The 20236-nt window shown below is 50.0% G+C and overlaps 2 protein-coding genes across 3 annotated transcripts; one reads left to right on the top strand and one right to left on the bottom strand.

The window, feature by feature from the left end:
- Positions 1–3533: 3533 nt before the first annotated feature.
- Positions 3534–11311, bottom strand: CIAPIN1 (cytokine induced apoptosis inhibitor 1). 2 transcript variants are annotated; one of them, XM_074881424.1, is made up of 9 exons: positions 11217–11311; positions 9046–9247; positions 8598–8750; positions 7165–7241; positions 6721–6889; positions 6440–6513; positions 5997–6112; positions 5398–5467; positions 3534–4817 (listed from the first exon to the last, which is right to left on the bottom strand). In XM_074881424.1, exons 2-9 carry the CDS (start codon positions 9200–9202, stop codon positions 4707–4709), a joined length of 927 nt encoding a protein of 308 aa, XP_074737525.1. In that variant the 5' UTR covers positions 9203–9247; positions 11217–11311; the 3' UTR covers positions 3534–4706. The 2 variants fall into 2 exon arrangements, with proteins under 2 accessions (XP_074737525.1, XP_074737526.1); XM_074881425.1 differs by lacking the exon at positions 11217–11311 and adding an exon at positions 9664–9981.
- Positions 11283–20168, top strand: COQ9 (coenzyme Q9). The gene is made up of 9 exons (XM_074881423.1): positions 11283–11390; positions 12993–13164; positions 13768–13903; positions 14263–14405; positions 14648–14732; positions 15921–16025; positions 17965–18120; positions 18495–18548; positions 20053–20168. The coding sequence occupies exons 1-9, from the start codon at positions 11327–11329 to the stop codon at positions 20086–20088; spliced, it is 951 nt and encodes a 316-aa protein (XP_074737524.1). The 5' UTR covers positions 11283–11326; the 3' UTR covers positions 20089–20168.
- The last annotated feature ends 68 nt before the right edge of the window (positions 20169–20236 follow it).

The raw sequence follows: 20236 nt of genomic DNA, 5'->3' as shown, positions 1-20236 counted from the left end.
GAGTAGTTAATTTGTCGGGTGATTTCTGCTGGCAAATTCATTGGCCTTTAACACCTCCAAAGCTCTCAGAGATGTCTGGGCCAGGCACAAGGAGAGGTTTATTTCCTGCTCTGCAGATGGCACACATCCCTCCCTGTCTTGCAGAGCATCTCCTTCTCATCCAGGAGAATTTCTCCAGCAAGGAAGGCTACCAGCAGGCATCACATTTATTTAAGAGCAAAGTAGCACATGTAAAGCAAGCTGCAAAGATGCAGAGAAAAGCTTCCTGGGCTTTGCACCAGCGGGCCTCTGAAGGCCATCAATGCAGACATGCTCTTCCCAGCAGGAGGAAAAGCAGCTGCTTGAATTCAAGGGGAGGAAAGCAGACATGCACACGGGGCCAGTGCTGAACTCCAGGGCTCTTCAGGCCTCCCCGAGTCAAAGCTGTGCAAGGGAGCATCCCCGAGTGTGAGCACTGAGGCAGGGGTGGGTGCGCTGGGGTGTTTCTCCATGAACGGCTCCATAGAGCATCTCCTGAACAGGCTCCAGGGCAAAGAACATTCAAAGGACACTAAGAGAGGCAGGAGGAGAAGGGCAAAAAATGCTGATCTCATCTGTCAAGAGGGACAAGAGGAACAGACCCTCTCAGCTCTACGACACAGTGCTTGGCCGGGGGCACTTGGCCCTGGAAAACTGGGGTCATTCACTCTGATTCAGTTTTATTGCTGGGGAGGGTTGGAGGAGCCTCCCTGATTGTTTTAACCCTCCCTTTTTGTAAATTAGACTATTTCTGTGTCCCCAAGACGATGCTCACCAGGGCTGGTTCCAGTGGTGCTGGGAGGAGCAGCTGACAGCACTGGGCTTTGCTGTGTGCTGGGGTCGGCAGAGCTGGCAGGAGGAGGACCAGGCCAACCTGAGCAGGCACAGCCACTGGAGGGAGGCAGTGGAGCAGAAAAGCTGACAAAAAACCCCCTTTGGACATGGCTGGAGATGGGAAACAGCCTGTCCAGAGCAAACTGGGTAGGAGAGGCACATCCACCCCCCTGCACAAGGGCCTCTCCTGGTCCCCTGTAACTCCTCCTGCTTACAACCTGGAACCTACATTCATCAAGTTGGACAGCTTTCTGTGCTTCTGCAGCTGGAAAAAAAACCCACGTCTGTCATCTTTGTGCTGCACAAGTGGAAATAGGAAGAGGTGAGGTCAGGAAATTCCTACGTCGATGGTCCTGGACTGAATCCTGTGCCCTTGGCCCCCCTTGTCTAGGTGTCGCGGCCCCAGATCCTGTCCTGATGTGGGTGGGATCCCCAGAGCTGCCCCGGTCCCTGGCTTGGAAGAGGAACAGGATGAGGCTGTCAACGGGCCAGTGAGAGAAGAGGGATGTGACCTACAGCCACCAAGAAGGGGACGAGCAGACGCCCATCTTTGCAGCGCCCAGGCCTCGCGTGTCCTGTTTGCCAGCAGTGCCCAAGGCAGCGGTGCAGAGGGAACGCTTTCAGAGGGCGATGGATGATGAAGAATAAAATCACCTGAACGATGCTTCAAAACCATCGCGCAAAGAGTAAAAGATGCGCAAAGAGTAGGAGATCTCACAAGGAAAAGTGTGTGGTAGGAGACAAAGGGCCAACTCCCCAACTGGAGCGATGGAAGACAGGCAATGGCCGGATCCGGCGAGGTCGCAGGGGCCTGGCCTAAGGCAGCAGGCACTCCGAGGCCCCAGCTCGCTCTGTGCCACAGCGTGGTGTGATTTTTAGTCCTTTCTGCTCTCAGCACCCTCGTTCGAGATGCGAGCATGCAGGTTGGTCCTGCACTCCCTATGGGCTGTCCCTGGTGCCGTGTCCAACCCGGGTCACTCAGGGACAGGGTGGCTTCAGCTGCCTGGAGCGAGGAGCTTGGAGGAACACAGGGACATCAGAGAAGCTTCACTGAAAATGGCTGAAGTTACAGTGACTTAACCCTGCAGCAGGGCACGTTTAAAGTGTCCACTGGAGACCCTCGTAGAATTGTCCCGTCACAGAACTGGCTCAAGAGCACATCAGGACCTGACCTGTATCTGCTGAGTTCAGTTAATCCTCCTTCAGCGTGTCCTTTCAGCCCCCTTCCCACCACCCCAGCTGCAAAGTGCTGACTCTTCTCTCTGGTACCCTGGGTCACCTGGGAACGGCTCAAAGCTGCGCCAGGGGAGGTTCAGACTGGGCATTAGGCAGCATTTTTTACCAAGAGGGTGGTCAAACCCTGGAACAGGCTTTCTGAAGAGGTGGTCGATGTCCCAAGCCTGTCAGTGTTTAAAAGGCATTTGGACAATGCTCTTAATAACATGCTTTAACTTTTGGTCAGCCCCGCATTGGTCAGGCAGTCGGACCAGGGGTGACCATTGCAGGTCCCTTACAACTGAAATAGTCTATTGTAGGCACAGCCTCAGCTTGCTCACCCCCTGGGGACAAGTGCCACCCTCCCAAGCACAGGGCAGGTGGCCAGACAGGACTAGGTGTGGAAGGAAGAGGGGAGGGCAGGCAGGGTGGCTGGAGGCTGTAGCAGACAAAGAAAGGGGATTAAAGGACAAATACTCCTCAAAACCAGCCTGACAGGAGCATATTCCCAACCAGCTGATGCTCCACTACCACACTGTCACCCTTTGAGGGTCTCTCACACAGCACGAGTGAGGAACTATTTAAAGAGGACAAGATTATATAGCCTTAACCATCATTATCTGAACTCAGCAGTATCTGAACGTCCTTCCAGCTTGTTTAAATTCCAGTTGAGTGAATCACTGTAAAACAAAAGCTTCTGCTGCCTTCTCCCTCTCTTATCTTATTTACTCCTGAAAGGAAAGCAGAGTTCAGCTTCAGAGCTGCCTTTATCAGGAACCTTTCACATGGAGACATGCAGAGCTCTGACCTTTCGCTACAAGTGAGGCTGAAAAAAAGGCAATAAAACCCCAACAGATCATAGGTGTGCAGAGGCTTTTACCCATTTCTTTAGTTCACAAGATGGAAGCGCTAACAAGTTTGTGGGACTGGAGGTTTATCACAAGATTTGTGTCTCCTTGGGAGTTGTTCTTGCTGATGACAGAGGCAGGGACTCACTGGGGTGAGGAAGGGGTCTGGGAAAGCCGTGCTCTCACTGGAGGGCAGCCATCCCTCTACATACAAGCTTGGAGGTCTCTGTTGCTGCCAGTCCCTCACACTCCTCTCTGGCTCCCAGATAAGTACTGAGCACTACACAGCTCACACTGCATCGCCTGCCCCTTGATCCACACAGGGCAATTTGCACACCTCAAGGACCCCCTCCCTCCTCTCCCTGCAAGCCTTCTTCTCCTTACTCAACCAGGAAAAAGCCTCTTTCTGAAATGTAGGCCAAATAAAAAAACTAATCTAGGCAGCTTCTTTCTGTTCTTTTCACTGTGCATCACGTATTCGAGCCATGTCTTCAGTGGAACAATTTATGGAGAGCTCCAAGATGCAACCCAACATTTAAACGGTTCCAGAAATCACCAAGAGGCTGAGTAAAAGGAGAGACGTGCTTAGAACGCCACTAATACCAGTCTCAAAACAAATGCTTTACTATCAGTCACTTTTATTTCAAGGACAGAACAGCCTTCCATCCCAGCTCCCTCCGTGAGAGTTCAGTGTGTAACTCAGGAAGCACAACAAGCAGCCACATCCTCTAGAGCAAGAGCTCCAAACGAGGCAATCCCTGCCCAGGCTTTGGGTTTTCCTCCTCTCCCTCCCTGGGTGAGAAGCAAGCCCAACACAGAACGTGAACAGCTCCCCCACCCCACACCTGCACGGATGCTTCACTAGCAGTAATGATGCAAATAAATAAAGAGTAGTCAGTATCTTGCAGAGCAGAAGATGGTGACCACAGATCATCTAGAAATTAAGTTATTGCTATGTTCTTACTTATTGGACACTGCAGGTAACTCACTTGGTAACCACCAAGAGAGGCGACAGTCTCAGATTGTCCTTGTGTCACCAGTTCCTGTTGGACAGAAAGGAGTGGGAGGACAAGACAGATCTTGTTTAATCTGTTCCCTGCCTTAAGGACCCAAGTTTTCTCAGTGGGACTGAATCTTTGTTATTTGGACGGAAATAGGTGGGGGCAGGGGATATCATGGGGAGGCTCCCAGAACACTTGGAAATTCATCACACCTGCCAGACTTTACCAAGGAGTTCACATACGCTGCAAAGAGTATGTACTGCTAAGTGTACTCGCTGCTCCTGACTTGCAACAGGAGCTGCTGAGCCACCTTCACTTGGTAAGGAAACGCAGGTTCAAATTTCAAAAAGAGCAGGAGCCCAATGCCACCTTGAAAGCTGAGCCAGAGCTGCTGATTCATCAGGGAAAATCAAGGCAAATTAGAGCTATACGACATGTGCATGGGAAGTACCTGTCCTGCCACAAGCACAAGAGGTCAACCTGACACTTGATTCTACTTCCCTCTGCTGGTGGGACGTGCTGTGACAGCCAGCGTCCCAGTATCGAGTCAAGGCAGCTAAAACAAGGTGTAACATGAAGTCTAATACATACAAAACCACTTGTCACCAAAGATTATCAGGTTGATTACAAGTGATGAGCTCACAGCAGTGTCAGTGCCCACCGTGTCCCTTCCCGCAAGGAGTACTGTCTGGAGAGCATGAGTTTGAGAGGATGAGAAGGACTGCAGGAAGAACCTCAGACTGATGGAGAAGCAGAGCAGTCCTTCGCAGGACAGACAGAGATGCCTTTGTTAAGCATCATGCAGCTGGTTCTCTTTCAGGAGAATCTTCTCCCCAGGCTTGAAGGCGGGCATCCCCAGGTAAGGGCAGCTGGCGCAGCGGAATGCATCCCCCAGGTAGCACTGGCAAGAGAAAGAAAAGCACCTTCTGTAAGCAGGGGCAACTTTCAGTTCTCTCCCCCTGTGATATGGTTTTTCCAGCCTAAGAAACGACATGGCTCCTCAGCATCTATCGGCACAGAAACTGCTTCCCTTCTACCCTCTTCTCAACACAGGTCTGGTTAGCTGAGCTGCGCAGGGCAGAGGGCTCACAGGGAAGAAGCAAGTTTCTGCCCCAGCTGGTGCGCCCAGGCGTGGCTGCAAGCTGTGCCTAGGCAGCCCCTAACCACCCCCAGGTCCCCCTGGGCTCCTGTGAGGTGATCCTCCTGCAGCAGAGCCCTGGGAAGCACACGAGCAGGGAGGGAAAGCTTCCCTGGCCACACCAACTCCTACACAGGTGGCACTGGAATGGGCAGCACGGACTGGCAGGGAGCAGTGGGCACAGGGCAGCAGGCTGAAGTATTTGGAAGTAGTATTTGGAAGCATTTGGAAGCAAATCCCAGTATTTGGAAGCAGTAAACCAGCTTAGGGAGCAGTCACTAGAGAACACAGTTCTTGGACACAAACTGCAAACCACAGTATAGAAACAAAAATGACTATTTACATTTCCACAGGCAGATTTGGGCTGTGAGCTCTTCTTCTCCTGTTCCAACTCTTCAGCCAGGCCACATGTGCTGTAGAAAAATAAAGAAGTCACCTGCCTCTTTCTGCTTAAAGGTTGTGAGTCACCAACACTTGTTCCAGCCCTACTCACACACGACAGCCCTCGCTCTGTCACACGACACAGCTGACTCTGGGACTCTCATGCTCTTCGCTCTGTTCTTCAACACCATGGTTGGTGTAACAAGTGTTGAAACACCCTCCAAGTTTTAATTCAGTGGGAAATGACTCTACAGCACTTAGCTATGTGTGCTATTTCTCCTTGAAATCTGAAAAACCAGGGTTTTAGTCAAGGCTGCACACATTGTGCCTCCACCTTCAAAAAGACTGTTGATCATACCAGTGTGGTGATTTGTAGCAGTTTTGGTGTGGCTAGTCAAGTCTCACTGAATTTGCATTTACATTCAAATAGTTAAGAAATGACACAAACCAAGAGAATTATGCTCTGAAGAACAGCAAAGTGTCTACAATCTTTTTAAAATCCCTCCAACTCTAAGGGTTTCATGTTAAAAGGTTCACCAGTATGCTAATCCCAGCACTGACCAGTTCTTGCAGGCCTTTTTTTTGCCCATTTCTTTGCAGGATGGAGCTCTGAGGGACGATGGATCTGGCTTTTTCAAATCCTCAGAATCCAACAGCTCATCAGAGTCCAGAAGATCCTGAAAATACACCACGGAAGATAACATGAAAAAAACTTGATTTGTCAGAATGACATTGCTGTGTTATGTTCAAAGAAATGGTGCTATCTGCAGCACTAGCATTAAAGTGCTGCAGTTGTGCCCTCTTACCCGTGTCTCCTCTCTGCCCCCACCACACCTCTGGGCTCTCAAAACCTCACATAGTAGATGAGATATTTTTCCCTGGGGATGCCTTTCAACCTCTTAAGCTGTAAAGCTTCCCAAGAGACATGACTGAAACTATTCAGAATAGGAAAGAAGAGGAGAGAGAAGGAAGCACAGCAAAGCCTCACAAACAAAACCAGATACCATCTCCTCATCATTCATATCGCTGGCAGAGAGCGTCCACAGCTTGGCAGCAGTTGGGTCCACAGAGGGTTTTCCTGAAGCCAAAACAAAGGAAGAAACAGTAGTTACTGAAGCCTTTGCCCCATCTACTCCCGACAAATAGAGTTCAAACAACTTTGGAAAGCCCCGCTTCACAGGTTTTTACTGTAGTACTCCCTAGCCTGGAGCTGTCTCCCTATTCCAAGGGATACTTATCACCAAGAGGCCGGCAATCCAGGCATTTAGCATGCACCACTCCTTACCTGAAGGACCAGATTTCTTGGCAAAGGAAAGTTTGAGCTGACTTGAGGATCCCACTTCAAAATTGGGCTTCCTGCCTTCTATCTGAACAATGAGAAGGTCATTGCCTTGGTAACCCAAATGCTCTTGGACCGACTGGGCCTCCTCTGGGGTCAATGCTTCCTTTTGCAGCTGCAATGTAAGATTTTAGGTTAACCTCATGCAGAACCCCTTATTTCAGCACCCAGTCCAGCATTCCAGTGAACACAGACAATCAGTATTTTCAGTCCTAAAGAAAAACACTACGTTTGCAGTAACTAAAGTTCATGGCAGGCCGTGTCCACGCACATTTACAGGAAACCAGGGTAGCTAAACACCTTGCCACCCAGCAAGTCCCCAGGAATCGCCATCTACATGTCAAGATAACTGCAGGAAGGAGTTTCTGGAAGCAGCTAGTACATATATACCTCTTTCACTTCCACCAACCCAGAGAGAGTCAGAGCTGTGGGGAGTTTGGCCGCTGTCTTGATTCTGCTGTTGTTTCCTGGAAGACACAAAAGCAGGAAGTAGGAGGAGGTAAGAACAAGAATAGAGGTCACTGAGAAACCTGGAAGAGTAAGAGCTTTAGAAGGAAGTACTCAAGCCAAACCTCTGCTTTAAAGTTGAGCCCTTTCCAGTTGACAGCAGGAACAAACCAGAAAGAGCGTCAGCAGCTTGTTCATTAAAATAACAACCTGGGATCACAAAGCCATTCTAGCTTCAGATCTGTTCTATATACGCCAAAACTTTCTTCAACCCAATTTACAGTCACCAAAAAAAGGAAACAAAAAACCACCCCAAAACCCAAACGACAAAATCTCCCAACTGAATAACTCATGAAGTTTTCAAGCCATGGACTCCTAAATGAACATTACGTTCAGAATCATCACATTCAGGAGCCTTGTTCTCATAGGCAAAACCTACTACTATCACTGTTTAATCAAAAACTCGTTACAGGCTTCTTCTCTTGGGCACAGGATTGTGCTGAACAGAATTCATTCACCCTCTCTCACTAGTCCCACTTGCACTTTGTTCCAAGTCCACCAAATTCCAGCCTGTCCGATGTGACTTTGGAAAAAAAGAAACCTCATCTACTCCAGACTATGAGTGTTCTTTGTTCTGCCCCAGAAGTGTTCTCCTTGTCCCTAAAGCACCACTTGCACCATAGAGCCACTGTCGGCTTCAAAGCACTGGCAAATCTTCCCAACCTGAAGAAGGCGTTTCCGCTGCCACTTACAGCACCATTTTCAGCACTGTAGATTGTGTCAATAGAAACGCCGTCACCATAGATGTTTCTGTTCTTATCAGGTGGCATATTATTTCCCACTTCCATCCTGAACCAGTTCCCTATGCCTGCAAAGTTTGAATGCAGGTCAAGTATAAGACAGAGAAATAATCTTGTGTTGTCCTCCTCGTGTGCTCCTCCAGCTGTCCCAGCTCTAGCTTTACTCTTTAAACTTAGCCCAAACATTTCTACCTTTTCTGGATAACTATTTCTTGGCTGACTTCTGGGACAGCCTCTCTCAGCATGTCACCTGTCACTACTTCAGAAACTCCTCAGAAACACAACATCTGCAACTATTTAACATTACATGCCCTAGAAGAAGACCAGTGTCCACTGAGCTTTTCAGCATAGTGTAGGAACAAGCCTACCCAGCACCTTTGACAGAAGGAGAGTGACTGCAAACATCTCTGACAGCTACCAGCTTAAACACAGGATAAAAACCTTGCTATTCAGGTTAGTGTGTCAGAATAAAAATCTCTGAATGTCGGTCAGAGTTCCTGTCCTTTCCATTTCAGCCTAATCCTCACAAGAATTGCTATGTTGCCGTGAAGGCAAAGCTGATGCGGATTCTCTCACCTGATTCTGTAACCACCGGTTCTTTCAGGAGGACACGGCCCCCTGGCTTAAGTATCCGAGCTATTTCTGCCAGTACCTCTGCGCTGTGCTGCGCTGTACTGCCTGGTACCACACCAGAGAGAATGACATCGAAACTGGACTCCCTGTGAGCCGCTGAAAAGAAAAAGAGGAAGATGGTAAAATTTTGCACATATATACAAACAGCTTTGCTTAATACATCAGTTACATCCCCCTCCTCATCCCTCCTGCTTCCATACAACAGCACTAACCGATTAAAGACAGCAGTCATGGAAGCACGACCAGGGTATATCACTTTCTTTGCTGTACTGCCAGCGGTAAGAGTTAGCAGTAGGTGCTATCGTTGTTCTGAATGATGACTTACAAACCAGGGAAGCACAGAAGCACCCTCTCCCTTTAAGCAAAACTGAAAAATTAAGCTCATTCTTACACTGAGACAGCTGGTTAATGTTTTCCACAGAGACACGATTATCAGCTCCCACCAGTGCCTGAATTTTATCGACCAGATCCTTCAGGGCTTCAACCGGCGAGGAGCTGTCCCAGATGACGGCCACGCGCTGGCCTGGCACGACTCCGTACTCCCCCATTCCCACAGCAGCAGCAAACCTGACAGCGGCAGGGAGAGGAACAGGCTGGGGGGGAGACAGAGAGGAAGGGTAAGTGCCAAGCGCAGCATGAACCTCTGTGGACTGTGACTTAATCACAGAGCATCAACTCGTTTTAATAAATGAGAATTATTTTCTGGAGACAGGCACTCGCACAAGCTGAGTGTTAACATGACGTTAAGAAATAGCTACACTTTAGGGCATAATTCAGTTCCTCTCCAGTTCAGAGACTAGTTTTGTAGGGAGACTGCAAGCCATGCTTAAAAAACCCACAAACAACTGACTTGCTTTCCTTAAAGATTTGAAAAGAGACATACACAGGATTTCTGAATTTCCAGACTAGTGACAACTATTTGACATTAAACACTGCCTTGTCTCTCCTGCTCAGGACATGACCTAGCAGAGTTTGCTTCCACAGTACATGAGAAGAAAAAAAAAAGTACCTTTCAGCATTCCCAGCATTCCAGATTGAGGCTCTTTCAGCTCTTATCATTGGTGGTGCTGAGTGAGCAGTTACACGGAGGGAGGAGGGGAACAGAATGTGTAGTGAAGCGACAGTTTTGAAAAATCTGTCTCACTGATATTTTATAAAAGACTGTATTCCTGACAGAGTCCAAAGAAAATTGGCACTATAGAAGTGTTACAACAGTATCACACCATCACCTGTACTCATAGCAGCACCAGCTATTGAAACAGATTACAGAATCACAGAATCATCATCAAGGTTGGAAAAGCCCTTGAAGCTCCTCCAGTCCAACCATGAACCTCACCCTGACCGTTCCCAACTCCACCAGATCCCTCAGCGCTGGGTCAACCCGACTCTTCAACCCCTCCAGGAATGGGGACTCCCCCCCTGCCCTGGGCAGCCCATTCCAACGCCCAACAACCCCTTCTGCAAAGAAATCCTTCCTAAGAGCCAGTCTGACCCTGCCCTGGCACAGCTTGAGGCCATTCCCTCTTGTCCTATCACTTGTTCCTTGGCTCAAGAGACTCATCCCCCCTCTCTGCACCCTCCTTTCAGGGAGTTGTGGAGGGCCATGGGGTCTCCCCTCAGCCTCCTCTTCTTCAGACTAATTCATATAATAATTTCAAGACCATTCAGAGCCCAAACTACATGAACAGCAACACCAGCCTGCATCAGTCCCTCTCAAGACGCAATCTAAAGAAAGTAGGAAGCTACTGTAGTCCTCAAAGACATGACATTACACCTGCCTTCAGTTAGTGTAAAAGCTGGTAGTTAGTTACCATTAAAGCATGCACAGTCACGTTCCTGATGGGATGATGGGGAGGATATTTTTCCCCTCTTATGTTTTCCAGTAGTAGGTGGAATATATATGGGCAAAGACAGTGACAAGGCGCTCTCCTCCGTCGCACCACGGAGGATCACGGCCGGCTGGGAGCAGGCTGCTCTGTGCCACACCAGGGAGCAGGCCCAAGGGCTGCGGCCGGAGCAGACACCGGGCTGGCGGTGGGGAGAGGGCCTTATCTTAATTTCACACACATTTAACAGGCCTTGAGGAACAGGAGTGCCCAAAACAGGGCAAGAAAGGAGCATTAAACGGTATTACAGGTTTCCAGCTTCCATAGATTAAAAAGCTACAGCATATAGCACGGCAAAACTTTAAGTTAAAGCCTCCTGAGCGCTCCGCACCCTCTGATACACAGCAGGCGGCTTCCAGCGGCCCAGGACGCAATCCCAGGCTGCAGGCAGCGACTGCACTGGCCCTACCGCTGCTCACCACTTTAAATACATCCCCTCACAAAGAAAGGGCAGAATAAAACCGCAGAGCCAGGAACGGCTTACAGGGACGAGGAACTAGATACGTGAGGAAATTTCACACAGGAATTCCGCAGCCCCCGTGGCGGCCGCCTCAAAGGAGGCCTCGGGAGAGAGTTTTTAAGGGGAAAAAGGGGAGTCTCGGCGAACACGGAGGCTCCCCCCGCCGCTGAGGAGAGGAGAGGGGCCCCCGGCCCTGCCCGCCCCGGCCCCGCTCACCTCCGCGCGCGCCCGGCTCGCCTGGGCTCCCCTCTGACGCCGGCCCCGCCGCGTCCCGGCCCCGCCGCGTCCCGCCCCCGCGACGTCATCGCCCTCTGCCCGCTTCCAAGATGGCGGCGGCGGTGGCGGGCAGCCTGCGGCGGGCGGGCTGGCGGCTGTGGCGGGGCCGTGCGGGTGAGGGGGCGGGGGGCGCGGCTGGGAGGGGGGGGGTGGTGGACGGGACGGCGTGTCCGTGCTCCTGCCCGTGCTCCTGCCCGTGGCGGGCGGGGCGGGGCCGAGCGGGGCGGGGGAAGGTGAGGTGAAGGGCAGAAGCGGGGCACCGCTAGGGGGCGCCACGGGGCTGCGGGGCCGCTCAAGGCCCAGGCCCAGGCTTAGTTCTAGGCCCCAAAGCCGGGCCGAGGCCGGCCTGACGCCGGTGGCTATGGGCCCCAGGCGGGCTGGGGGGTCGGAGGGAGGCAGCCTGGCCCCTGAGGGTCTCTTTGGGGAGCGCAGTGCTGTGGTGAAGGAGGCCTGGTGTGAGGGGACCTGTGCCCAGCCAGCCCCTCACACCTCCCTGGCCTGGAAACTGCCCCCCACGGTGTGTGAGGGAACCAGAGGGGCGTTGGGTTTGAGGGGGTGTTTGGTGTGTGGCCAGCAGGGACAGGGAAGGAAGGGATCTTACCCCTGTACTCGGCACTGGTGAGGCCCCCCCTCGATGAGCGGGTTCAGTTTTGGGCCCCTCACTCCAAAAAAGCCATTGAATGACTTGAGCGTGTCCAGAGAAGGGCAACGGAGCTGGTGCAGGGTCTGGAGCACAGGTCTGATGGGGAGCGGCTGAGGGAACTGGGGGGGTTTAGTCTGGAGAAGAGGAGGCTGAGGGGAGACCTCATGGCCCTCTGCAACTCCCTGAAAGGAGGGTGCAGAGAGGGGGGATGAGTCTCTTGAGCCAAGGAACAAGTGATAGGACAAGAGGTAATGGCCTCAAGTTGTGCCAGGGAAGGTTTAGACTAGATATTAGGAAGTATTTCTTCACAGAACAGGTAGTCAGGCGTTGGAATGGGCTGCCCAGGAAGGTGGTGGAGTCCCCATCCCTGGAGGTGTTCAAGAGGTGGGTTGACATAGTGCTGAGGGATCTGGTGTAGTTGGGATCTGTCAGTGCTAGCTAGGTTAAGGGTTGGACTAGATGATCTTCAAGGTCCTTTCCAACTGAGATGATTCTGTGATTCTGTGATTTTGTGGTGGCTTTTTTAAAAGTGTGGGCCGTGCAACCCAAGCTTATTAAAAAACCCAAAACCTCACTGCAGTTAAATCAAAAGTTCTCATAGAGTAGCCGTAGTTGAAGGCTGTGTTGCCTTTGAGTCATTTGAGAAACACACATCATGGTCAGTGTGTTGTATCTGTTAAGACTGCTCGCTCTCCGGAGTGGTACTCTCCTCTTGCCCTGAGCTCAGGGGTCAGCTCCTTCCTCTAACTCTTGTCCTTCATCAGGGACAAAAAGGAGAGAAGGCATACAGCAGGGGAGTCATTGCATGTGTCCAGTCCAAGATTGGGAAACTCCTTTCTGTTTGCAATACATGCCTTCTGTGCGGATCTTTTCCTCACAAAACATTTTCACTTTATTTTCATCGAGTAAATGTGAGCTTAGCTGAGAGGGGTGCTTCTTGGAAGTGTAAAAAAATACGGTTTACAAATTTCTGTTCTTTTCATCTGTGTTACTGTAACTCTCTTCTTCACCTTAGTTTTCTGTGCTTCCTCTTATAGGAAGGAGAGATCTGACTCTCTTGGTTTCCCTTTCAGTGGTCAGGTGCCAGCTCTACTCACCACAGCGTGCTCTGCAGGCCTCGGCTGTGCTGAGGAGAGTCTCCGATGAGCAGAAGAAGGAGCCGTTGGCATCTTCCTCTCAGCAGCAGTTCGATTCTCATCCAGCTGATCACCAGCCTGAACAGGAACCTCAGGGACCTCGCCCCAGGTAACCCACTAGCTATTTCTAGTGCTGTCCTGCTGACAGCGGGATTGGAAGGCTTTGCTTTCCTGAAACTCACATCTGAAACTTGGAGGCAACGAGATCCAGAGTTAATGGAGACTCAGACTGCAGCAGCTGGAGAGCTGATTTGCTGTGACAGTGCAAATTCCACTGTCTGCCATGGAGACGGGATGGGACTTGCTTTCAAGAGGGAGCCTCTCTGGTCTGCAAAGCGCAAGCCTTCACTTCTGGATTTTTGTGTAAATCTACACAAAATATGGACAATATGTTGTCCATATGCCTACTTCCCCCATTGGAAAATCTTATAGTTTAGCTTTTTTTTAAAGGAGGGGGAATCTGAGGCTGATTGGTCTCCAGGTAGGCACCTAGACTGAGCCCTCCCTTACTTTTCTCTTCTCCTCTCATGGCAAAGGTTGGTTAAGAATCCTTTTTCTGGAAAGAGAAGGATTTTACAAGAGGAGGTGAGATTTACACTAAGCAAGCAGATCTCAAAGCGTGCCTGCACGCAGCGGTGGCAGTGAGTGAGTGGCAGAGTCCAAGTTGCTGATGTTTGATGGTGACGTTCCCCTCACTGTAACCTTCTCATAGTTACACTGGCCAGGGCGGCCAGGAGTCTGAGGACTATGAGAGCGAGGAGCAGCTGCAGCATCGAATCCTCACAGCAGCGCTGGAGTTTGTGCCTGAACATGGCTGGACTGCAGAAGCCATTGCAGAGGGAGCCAAGGTATGTGGGGAGAGAAGCAAAGAACCAGTTGCAAACTGGATGGAGCTGAAGTCCAAAGACAGCCAGGCCTGCATGCTTCCCCCACATACTCTTGGGCAATGCACCCTAGTCAGCAAATGGTACTGGGCAGGAATGTGTCCCAGCTACCGCAGGATAACCCTGTCAGAGTTAAACTAAGGCACAATGTAGAGCAGTGATCCTAAAGAAAGGAAAACACGTACAGGAAGTGCTTTTGAATGCAGCGTTGCTTTGTTTAAATTCATATAACTTCATTCCCAAAACAAATACAACATTTTTCCTAGCTGGATCCTGCTTAGCAGTGTATGACCTTGTCTGTGCTTCTCCCTTTTTCCGTACAGACCCTGGGTCTCTCTGTTGCTGCCGCAGGGATGTTTCACAGTGATGGCAGTGAACTGATCCTGCACTTTGTGTCTCAGTGCAACACCAAGCTGTCTGATCTGCTGGAGCAGGAGCAAAAACTAGTGCAGTTGGGCAAAGCAGAGTGAGTACTGGGTATGAAAAGACATCTTCCTTGGCAGACTTTGGGGACTGGATAGACAGAGAGGCCACCTGGGACACAGATACTTTAAGTAAAAAATGTAATTTATCCAGATAAAACCACCTGCCCAGATGCAAAGTTGGACCAGAGGCATGAAGGATACATAATACTTTGCATACCTTTAAAGTTCAGAACTGAGTTTAACTTGGATGTTCTTCATATTTGGGTTTTTTTTCCTCACCCAGGAAGAAATCTACAGATCAATTCCTGAGAGATGCTGTGGAAGCCAGACTGAGGATGCTGATTCCATATATTGAGAAATGGCCTCAGGTATAGAATGAATATCAAGATTGTCTCTTTTTTTGTGTGTGTTTTAAACACCCTGTGACCTTCAACATCGTCTCTCCACCAGAGTAGTTCAAGGTTGTAAATGAAACCCTTGCTGGTTTCAGATTATTTGTAGCCTTCAAGAGGAGAGCAACCTTGGAAGGAGGCAGTTAAACACTTAGAACAACTATTTATTGAGTTCCGGAAAGGCAAACCTTTGTCCCTTGTTCATTCCACCCATCTGGGATCCCCAAGGGATAACCTGTGTCTCTGCTCCGTCCCATTTGCAGTGTCACTGCAAGTCAGGCTCCTTGCAGCATTGTTCTGCCTGCACCGGTATCACCTGGCACCTGGAAATGCAGAACTACTGCTTTGTTGCAAGAAACCGCCTGCCTAGTGTGTGAGTGACAAACCCTCGGCACCTTGAGGGATAGATCTGTGAACTGAGAGGGCTTCATGCTTCAAAATTCAGATTTAAGTCTCGAGCTGTTCTTCCCAGGGTGGGAAGGGAATTGAATTGTGGCCACAGTAACAAGCAGACAGTTCCAACCTTGGGCTGCAAAGATTGCTGCAAAGTCAGCCTCTGTTGTCCGGAATCGCTGCTGGCCTCTGGGCAGCTGAATCCAGTGCCCCTTGCAGAGAGAGAAGACAGGATTCGTGTTTTTGTTCCAGATTAGCATAACTTGTCTTCTGAAGGACGTGGGTGGTTTTGTGACTCTCCCGGCCTTGTGTTATTATGTTCAAAGGCTGCAGGATGCCAGCAGGGCCATTATGGCTGGCTGTTCTGCCCTTGGTAGCTGCTTTGAGTTCAAAGTCAAATTCAGAGAAATGACAGGTTTGACTCTCTGCCTGTAGGGGCACAGCGCAAGTGTGAGTCAGCTCAGCCTGTGCTGTTTCCCTGCCTGGAGAGGCAGCTCGGGAGAGACAACACGTGGCGTTGGAGCTGAGCGGAGAGCTGTGGGCTCCAGCGCAGGCCGAGGCCTGAGCTCGGCTGCCACACTGTATATTCCCCACAAATCCTGCCGCTTGGAAAGACCGGTGCTAGCTGGAAAGAGCTGGGAGGACTTGTCACTGGGAGCTGGAGGCAACAGGAACAGGGAAAAGATAACAGAGTGGAGCATTGTTGGTCTGTTTTAACATAATGTCCTTCTCTCTTCGACTCTCCCGTTTATCTGTGTGTTCCCTTCGCAGGCTCTAAGCATCCTGTTGCTCCCACATAACATCCCTTCCAGCCTCAACCTCCTCACCAGCATGATTGATGATATATGGCAGTATGCTGGAGACCAGTCCACAGACGTAAGTTTTTGTGCTTTGCAGAGCAGCTGGTTCTACCCCTCAGCACTTCAGTAAAATGACGGGTTGAAGTAGGCGTTGGGCCACATCTCTTGAAACAATCTGTTTGTTGAATGAGGAAGACATTTCCAGAAGCACCCAAGGGTCCTTATAAGCTATAGTCTTAATTTCCAAAGAGATTTAGGAGCCAGTGGGACTAAATGCAAATTAGTGCTAATGGGATTAGTGCAAATTAAAAGTACCTACTTTCCTAGGCTCTTTTAAGTGGTCTTTTTTTTTTTTTTGAAGACACAGACGAAATGGTTGAGATTTTGAGACTAAGAAGTTGATCCAGTATTCAGTGAGTGAGCAGTGTGTCTCTGTTGAAGCAGCTGTCTCTTCCACCAGCAGTAGCATTTACAGATTTGACTTGAAAACCTTTAAATAACCTACCTAAAAATACCAGTAGCTTATTAAAGCTTTCATCTTTCTGGCAGGAAATAAAAGAAAATTATAACCTTAATTAAAGCAATTAATAAATTACTTTAATTCATATAGATGTAGGGAGAGATGGGAAAAGCTAAATGAACCATTTTAACAAACTGCTTTAATAAGCTTCTTTTATCTGTGTATAAAAGAGAAGCTACTGCAGTGAAAAATAAATGATAGAAAAATGAAAGGAACAAACCAGAAGAGAACTGAAAGACTGTGATTGCATCAGGATCTGCAAGTCCCTTATGGGTTATGAAAGTCAAATTGACATGTCAGAGTCAGTGTCTGCACTGAGCTGTTCCTAAAGTCTCCTCACTGACACAGGGATTAAGAGAAATGCTAAAGTCTGTCTTTTGTTTGCACCTCCTGACCAGTGACAGGAGTTTTCTTGGGAAGCTGTGATGCTGAGCCCCCTCCCTTTTTCCCAGTGAAGGGGTTTAATGTCACTTGCAGTGTCTCTTCACAGCGCCAGGAGCTAGGCAGGGTATGCCCATGCCTCAGAGACCCCTTCAGGTGGGGTTTTTTGGAGCAGGAGAATCAACAGTTTGGCCTCAGGCACCTGAGAGGTCCAGCTGCAACTGGCAACATCCCTCATGTTTCTCCCTTCGTCAAAGCTTGCAGGTCATGGTGCAGACAGTGGAGCTTTCAATCCAACTGTTTTCAAAATCAAGGCCTGTGTTTTCATTTTTTTGTTGCTTTGTAATTGTGAATGGAACAACCAGTATTTTTTCTAGGTGATAGCAGCAAATGAAGACTCATTTTTAAAAATGTTTATGTATTTCATCTGCCAGTGGTTCAAGTGCAACTGGAAAAACTGAAGAGTTTGAGTTATTTGTGCATCTTTGCATTGTGTAACTTACTGTTGTAACGCATCCTACAGCATTGCTGTCAGCAGTGTACCGATGCATTAGTGATTCAGCAGGCAGTACTGGTACTTCAGAGATAGGATTTGGGAAAGGTGTATCTCTGCGTGATGTCTTGCGCAGTGCTGTCCTCTGTTCCCTTCATGCTTGTATCTGGTGTGAACAGCAGCTCGAGGTCAGTACTAAATATAGCCGTTTCTCATCTAATCGGTTCTAGAATCGGCGCTTTGCATTGCCTGCTGGCAGTCTGTAAAGCAAAGATGAACTCTTGCACAGCGCACACAGGCTAGCTGGGCAAGGGAGAGTTCCTTGCTGGCTGCTGCAGGTGCCTGCTTGTGACCAGAAGCAGGTGGTGGGGATTTTGTTCAGCAGTTTTAGACACCGTTCTTGTGACCTCTGCCTGGTGCCACGGGAGCAGCTGAGCTGTCAGATGTCGGTGTTGGCTGGTGGCCCACTGCATCACAGGGACGAGTTACACAGTTTAAGTGGGGAAGGAGTGTGCAGTCTATATGCTATTTTCCTTGGCTGTTCTCTAATCTGCTTTCGTGAGCTGCGTTCTTGATCTGCATTCAGGTCACACCTTTCTCTCTCATTTCATGCCCTTGCAGTTTAACTGGTACACTCGTCGGGCTGTGCTCACTGGCATCTACAACACCACCGAACTGGTGATGATGCAGGATTCATCCCCCGACTTCGAGGACACTTGGCGCTTCCTGGAAAACAGAGTAGCTGATGCCATGAATATGGGTGATACAGCTAATCAGGTAATGTTACAGGGCAAGTCCCCCTTCTCCCCAAATACATATTTCAGTCACGCAGAGCACACATCTGCTGAGAGACCACCTGGTACAGGCAGGTGATTGCACAAATGCTGTCAGTTCAAAACCAATAAATGCTTTTCTAGTAAAATGACACATAGGTGCCCTCTTTGTCAGACTGGCTCGATGGTTAGGAGACATATTCCCAGGAAATCTCATCTGTGTTTCTTATCTCTGGCTATTTGTTTGCAGTGCTTGACTTCTGTCAGCACCTCTCTGTAGCAAATGCATGTTTGTTGTGCGTTACATCTCTGTGTTTGGATGGCCACGAGTGTAAGTGCAGAAGAAAGCAAAGGTCATATTCTCCTCGTGTCTCCTAGGTACAGTCAACTGGAGAAGCAGTTGTCCAGGGCCTGATGGGAGCTGCAGTTACTGTAAGTAATGCTGAAACCAGCAGGGCTGTAAGGGCAGAATTGTTTCTGTTCCCTTCTGTGCTGAATGTCAGCATGTTTTTCCTCCCGAATCTAGAGGACAGCATGAAAAAGAATTGCCTTTCATAACTTAACTACATGTAAGGATGATTTTCTGGGTAGTTTAGGGTTAGTTCACTGTTCTGTGCTGAAAGAACTTCTAATAGAGCGTAAAAAAATAAGTCTGAAGCTGCAGGGTGAGCTTTAGGGATGAGAGACAGGAGATCAGAATAAATACAACTGTTCTGCCTTGCTCGTCACAAGATCTCTTCCTCTGCCAGTCCCTGTGCTGGAGATCTTCACGGAAGGTCCGTGCCCCCATGGACACTTGGGAGGTGGCATCTGTTCCTGAGCCACAGCAGGGTGACTTTCTCAAGCTGTTTCAGTTGACTGCAGTGTCCTTCCAAGAATTCACTCACTTCTTGGTAGCAGCCTGGACTGCTTTGTGTCCGTGCAGAGGGAGCTGCGCTTCCTCTGGGATACAAAACAATCCTTTGTGTACCCAGGAATGATTTCTGAAGGGCTTCAGGGACTCCCTGTGATTCTATTTTTGGACAATTCCTGTTACATTTAGCAGCAAAGTGACATCCTTGTTATCAGAAATAAGTTTTCCTTGTACCAGCACAAGACAAACAGGCTGGAACATAAATTAGAAATAATTTTTACTGTATGAAGCAGTTCTCAAGAATTTCTCCCACTTCCTTCCCCCTGCAGTTATGGTGGAATTATTTCGTATCTTTAGTGTTTCTTGGCCTCTCTCTGCTTTCACACCTGTGCATGCCAGAAGCATCCTCCACCAGAGAAAGCCCCTTGCTCTGTTTGTGCTCCTGTACGTCAGCCCGGGGCTCTCCTGCAGTTTGTGTCCCTGCGGTCTGGGTCTGAGGTGTCCCACTGCCGGGAGTTGAGCCTGACCCTGCAGCAGAGCCACCGAGCAGATAAACAGGAGGAACTAGGCTGCTTCTGAAGGGGGGTGGGTTGCAGCCAGCTAGTTTTAGGGCAAAACCATCCCAGTACATTAACTATTAGGGGTAACGAGTCCGGACTCCCATGTCCGAGGGCGCAGCCGCTGTACGGGTGTGCTGAGCTCTCCAGGTCTCTGCAGAATGGATGAGCAAACCGAATGCCTCAAAGGCTTAAATTCACCCTTGGGGTCTGTGTGGCCGCAGAAATAAAACCAAGCTGAAACCTACTGACCCAGAGAGCAAGTTCAGGTGGGAGAGGGGCTTGTGGCTGGAGCTAGGGTGATCCTTCTCCCCCCCCCCCCCCCGTCCGCATTCACCCCCGTCCTCTGACTGCAAATGCCCCCCCAAGCACGCAGGTCCCCCCTCTTCACCCCTGCTCCGTGGCCTCTTCTGGAGCACGACCTGCTGACACCTCCAGGGCTGGGGAGAGGCCTCGGTGCCCCGGGGAGCGCGGCCTCTGCCCCCGGGGCGCCGGTACTTAACCCCCTTCTCCCTCTGCCCCACAGCTCAGGAACCTGGCGGGGCTGAACCAGCGCCGGTGAGGCGGGAGCCGACGGCGCAGGAGGCAGGACGGGCCGCGCCCGACCTTTCCCCGACACTAATAAAGCCGCAGCCCAGCCTGGCACGGAGTGTTTTTGGGGACGCACCGGCGGGGGGAGCGGGGCGGGACGGACCGGGCGGGGCCTCCGG

Source organism: Strix uralensis, chromosome 12, assembly GCF_047716275.1.
Source record: "Strix uralensis isolate ZFMK-TIS-50842 chromosome 12, bStrUra1, whole genome shotgun sequence".
Taxonomy (NCBI): domain Eukaryota; kingdom Metazoa; phylum Chordata; class Aves; order Strigiformes; family Strigidae; genus Strix; species Strix uralensis.
This window is presented reverse-complemented; position numbering and strand designations above follow the sequence as displayed.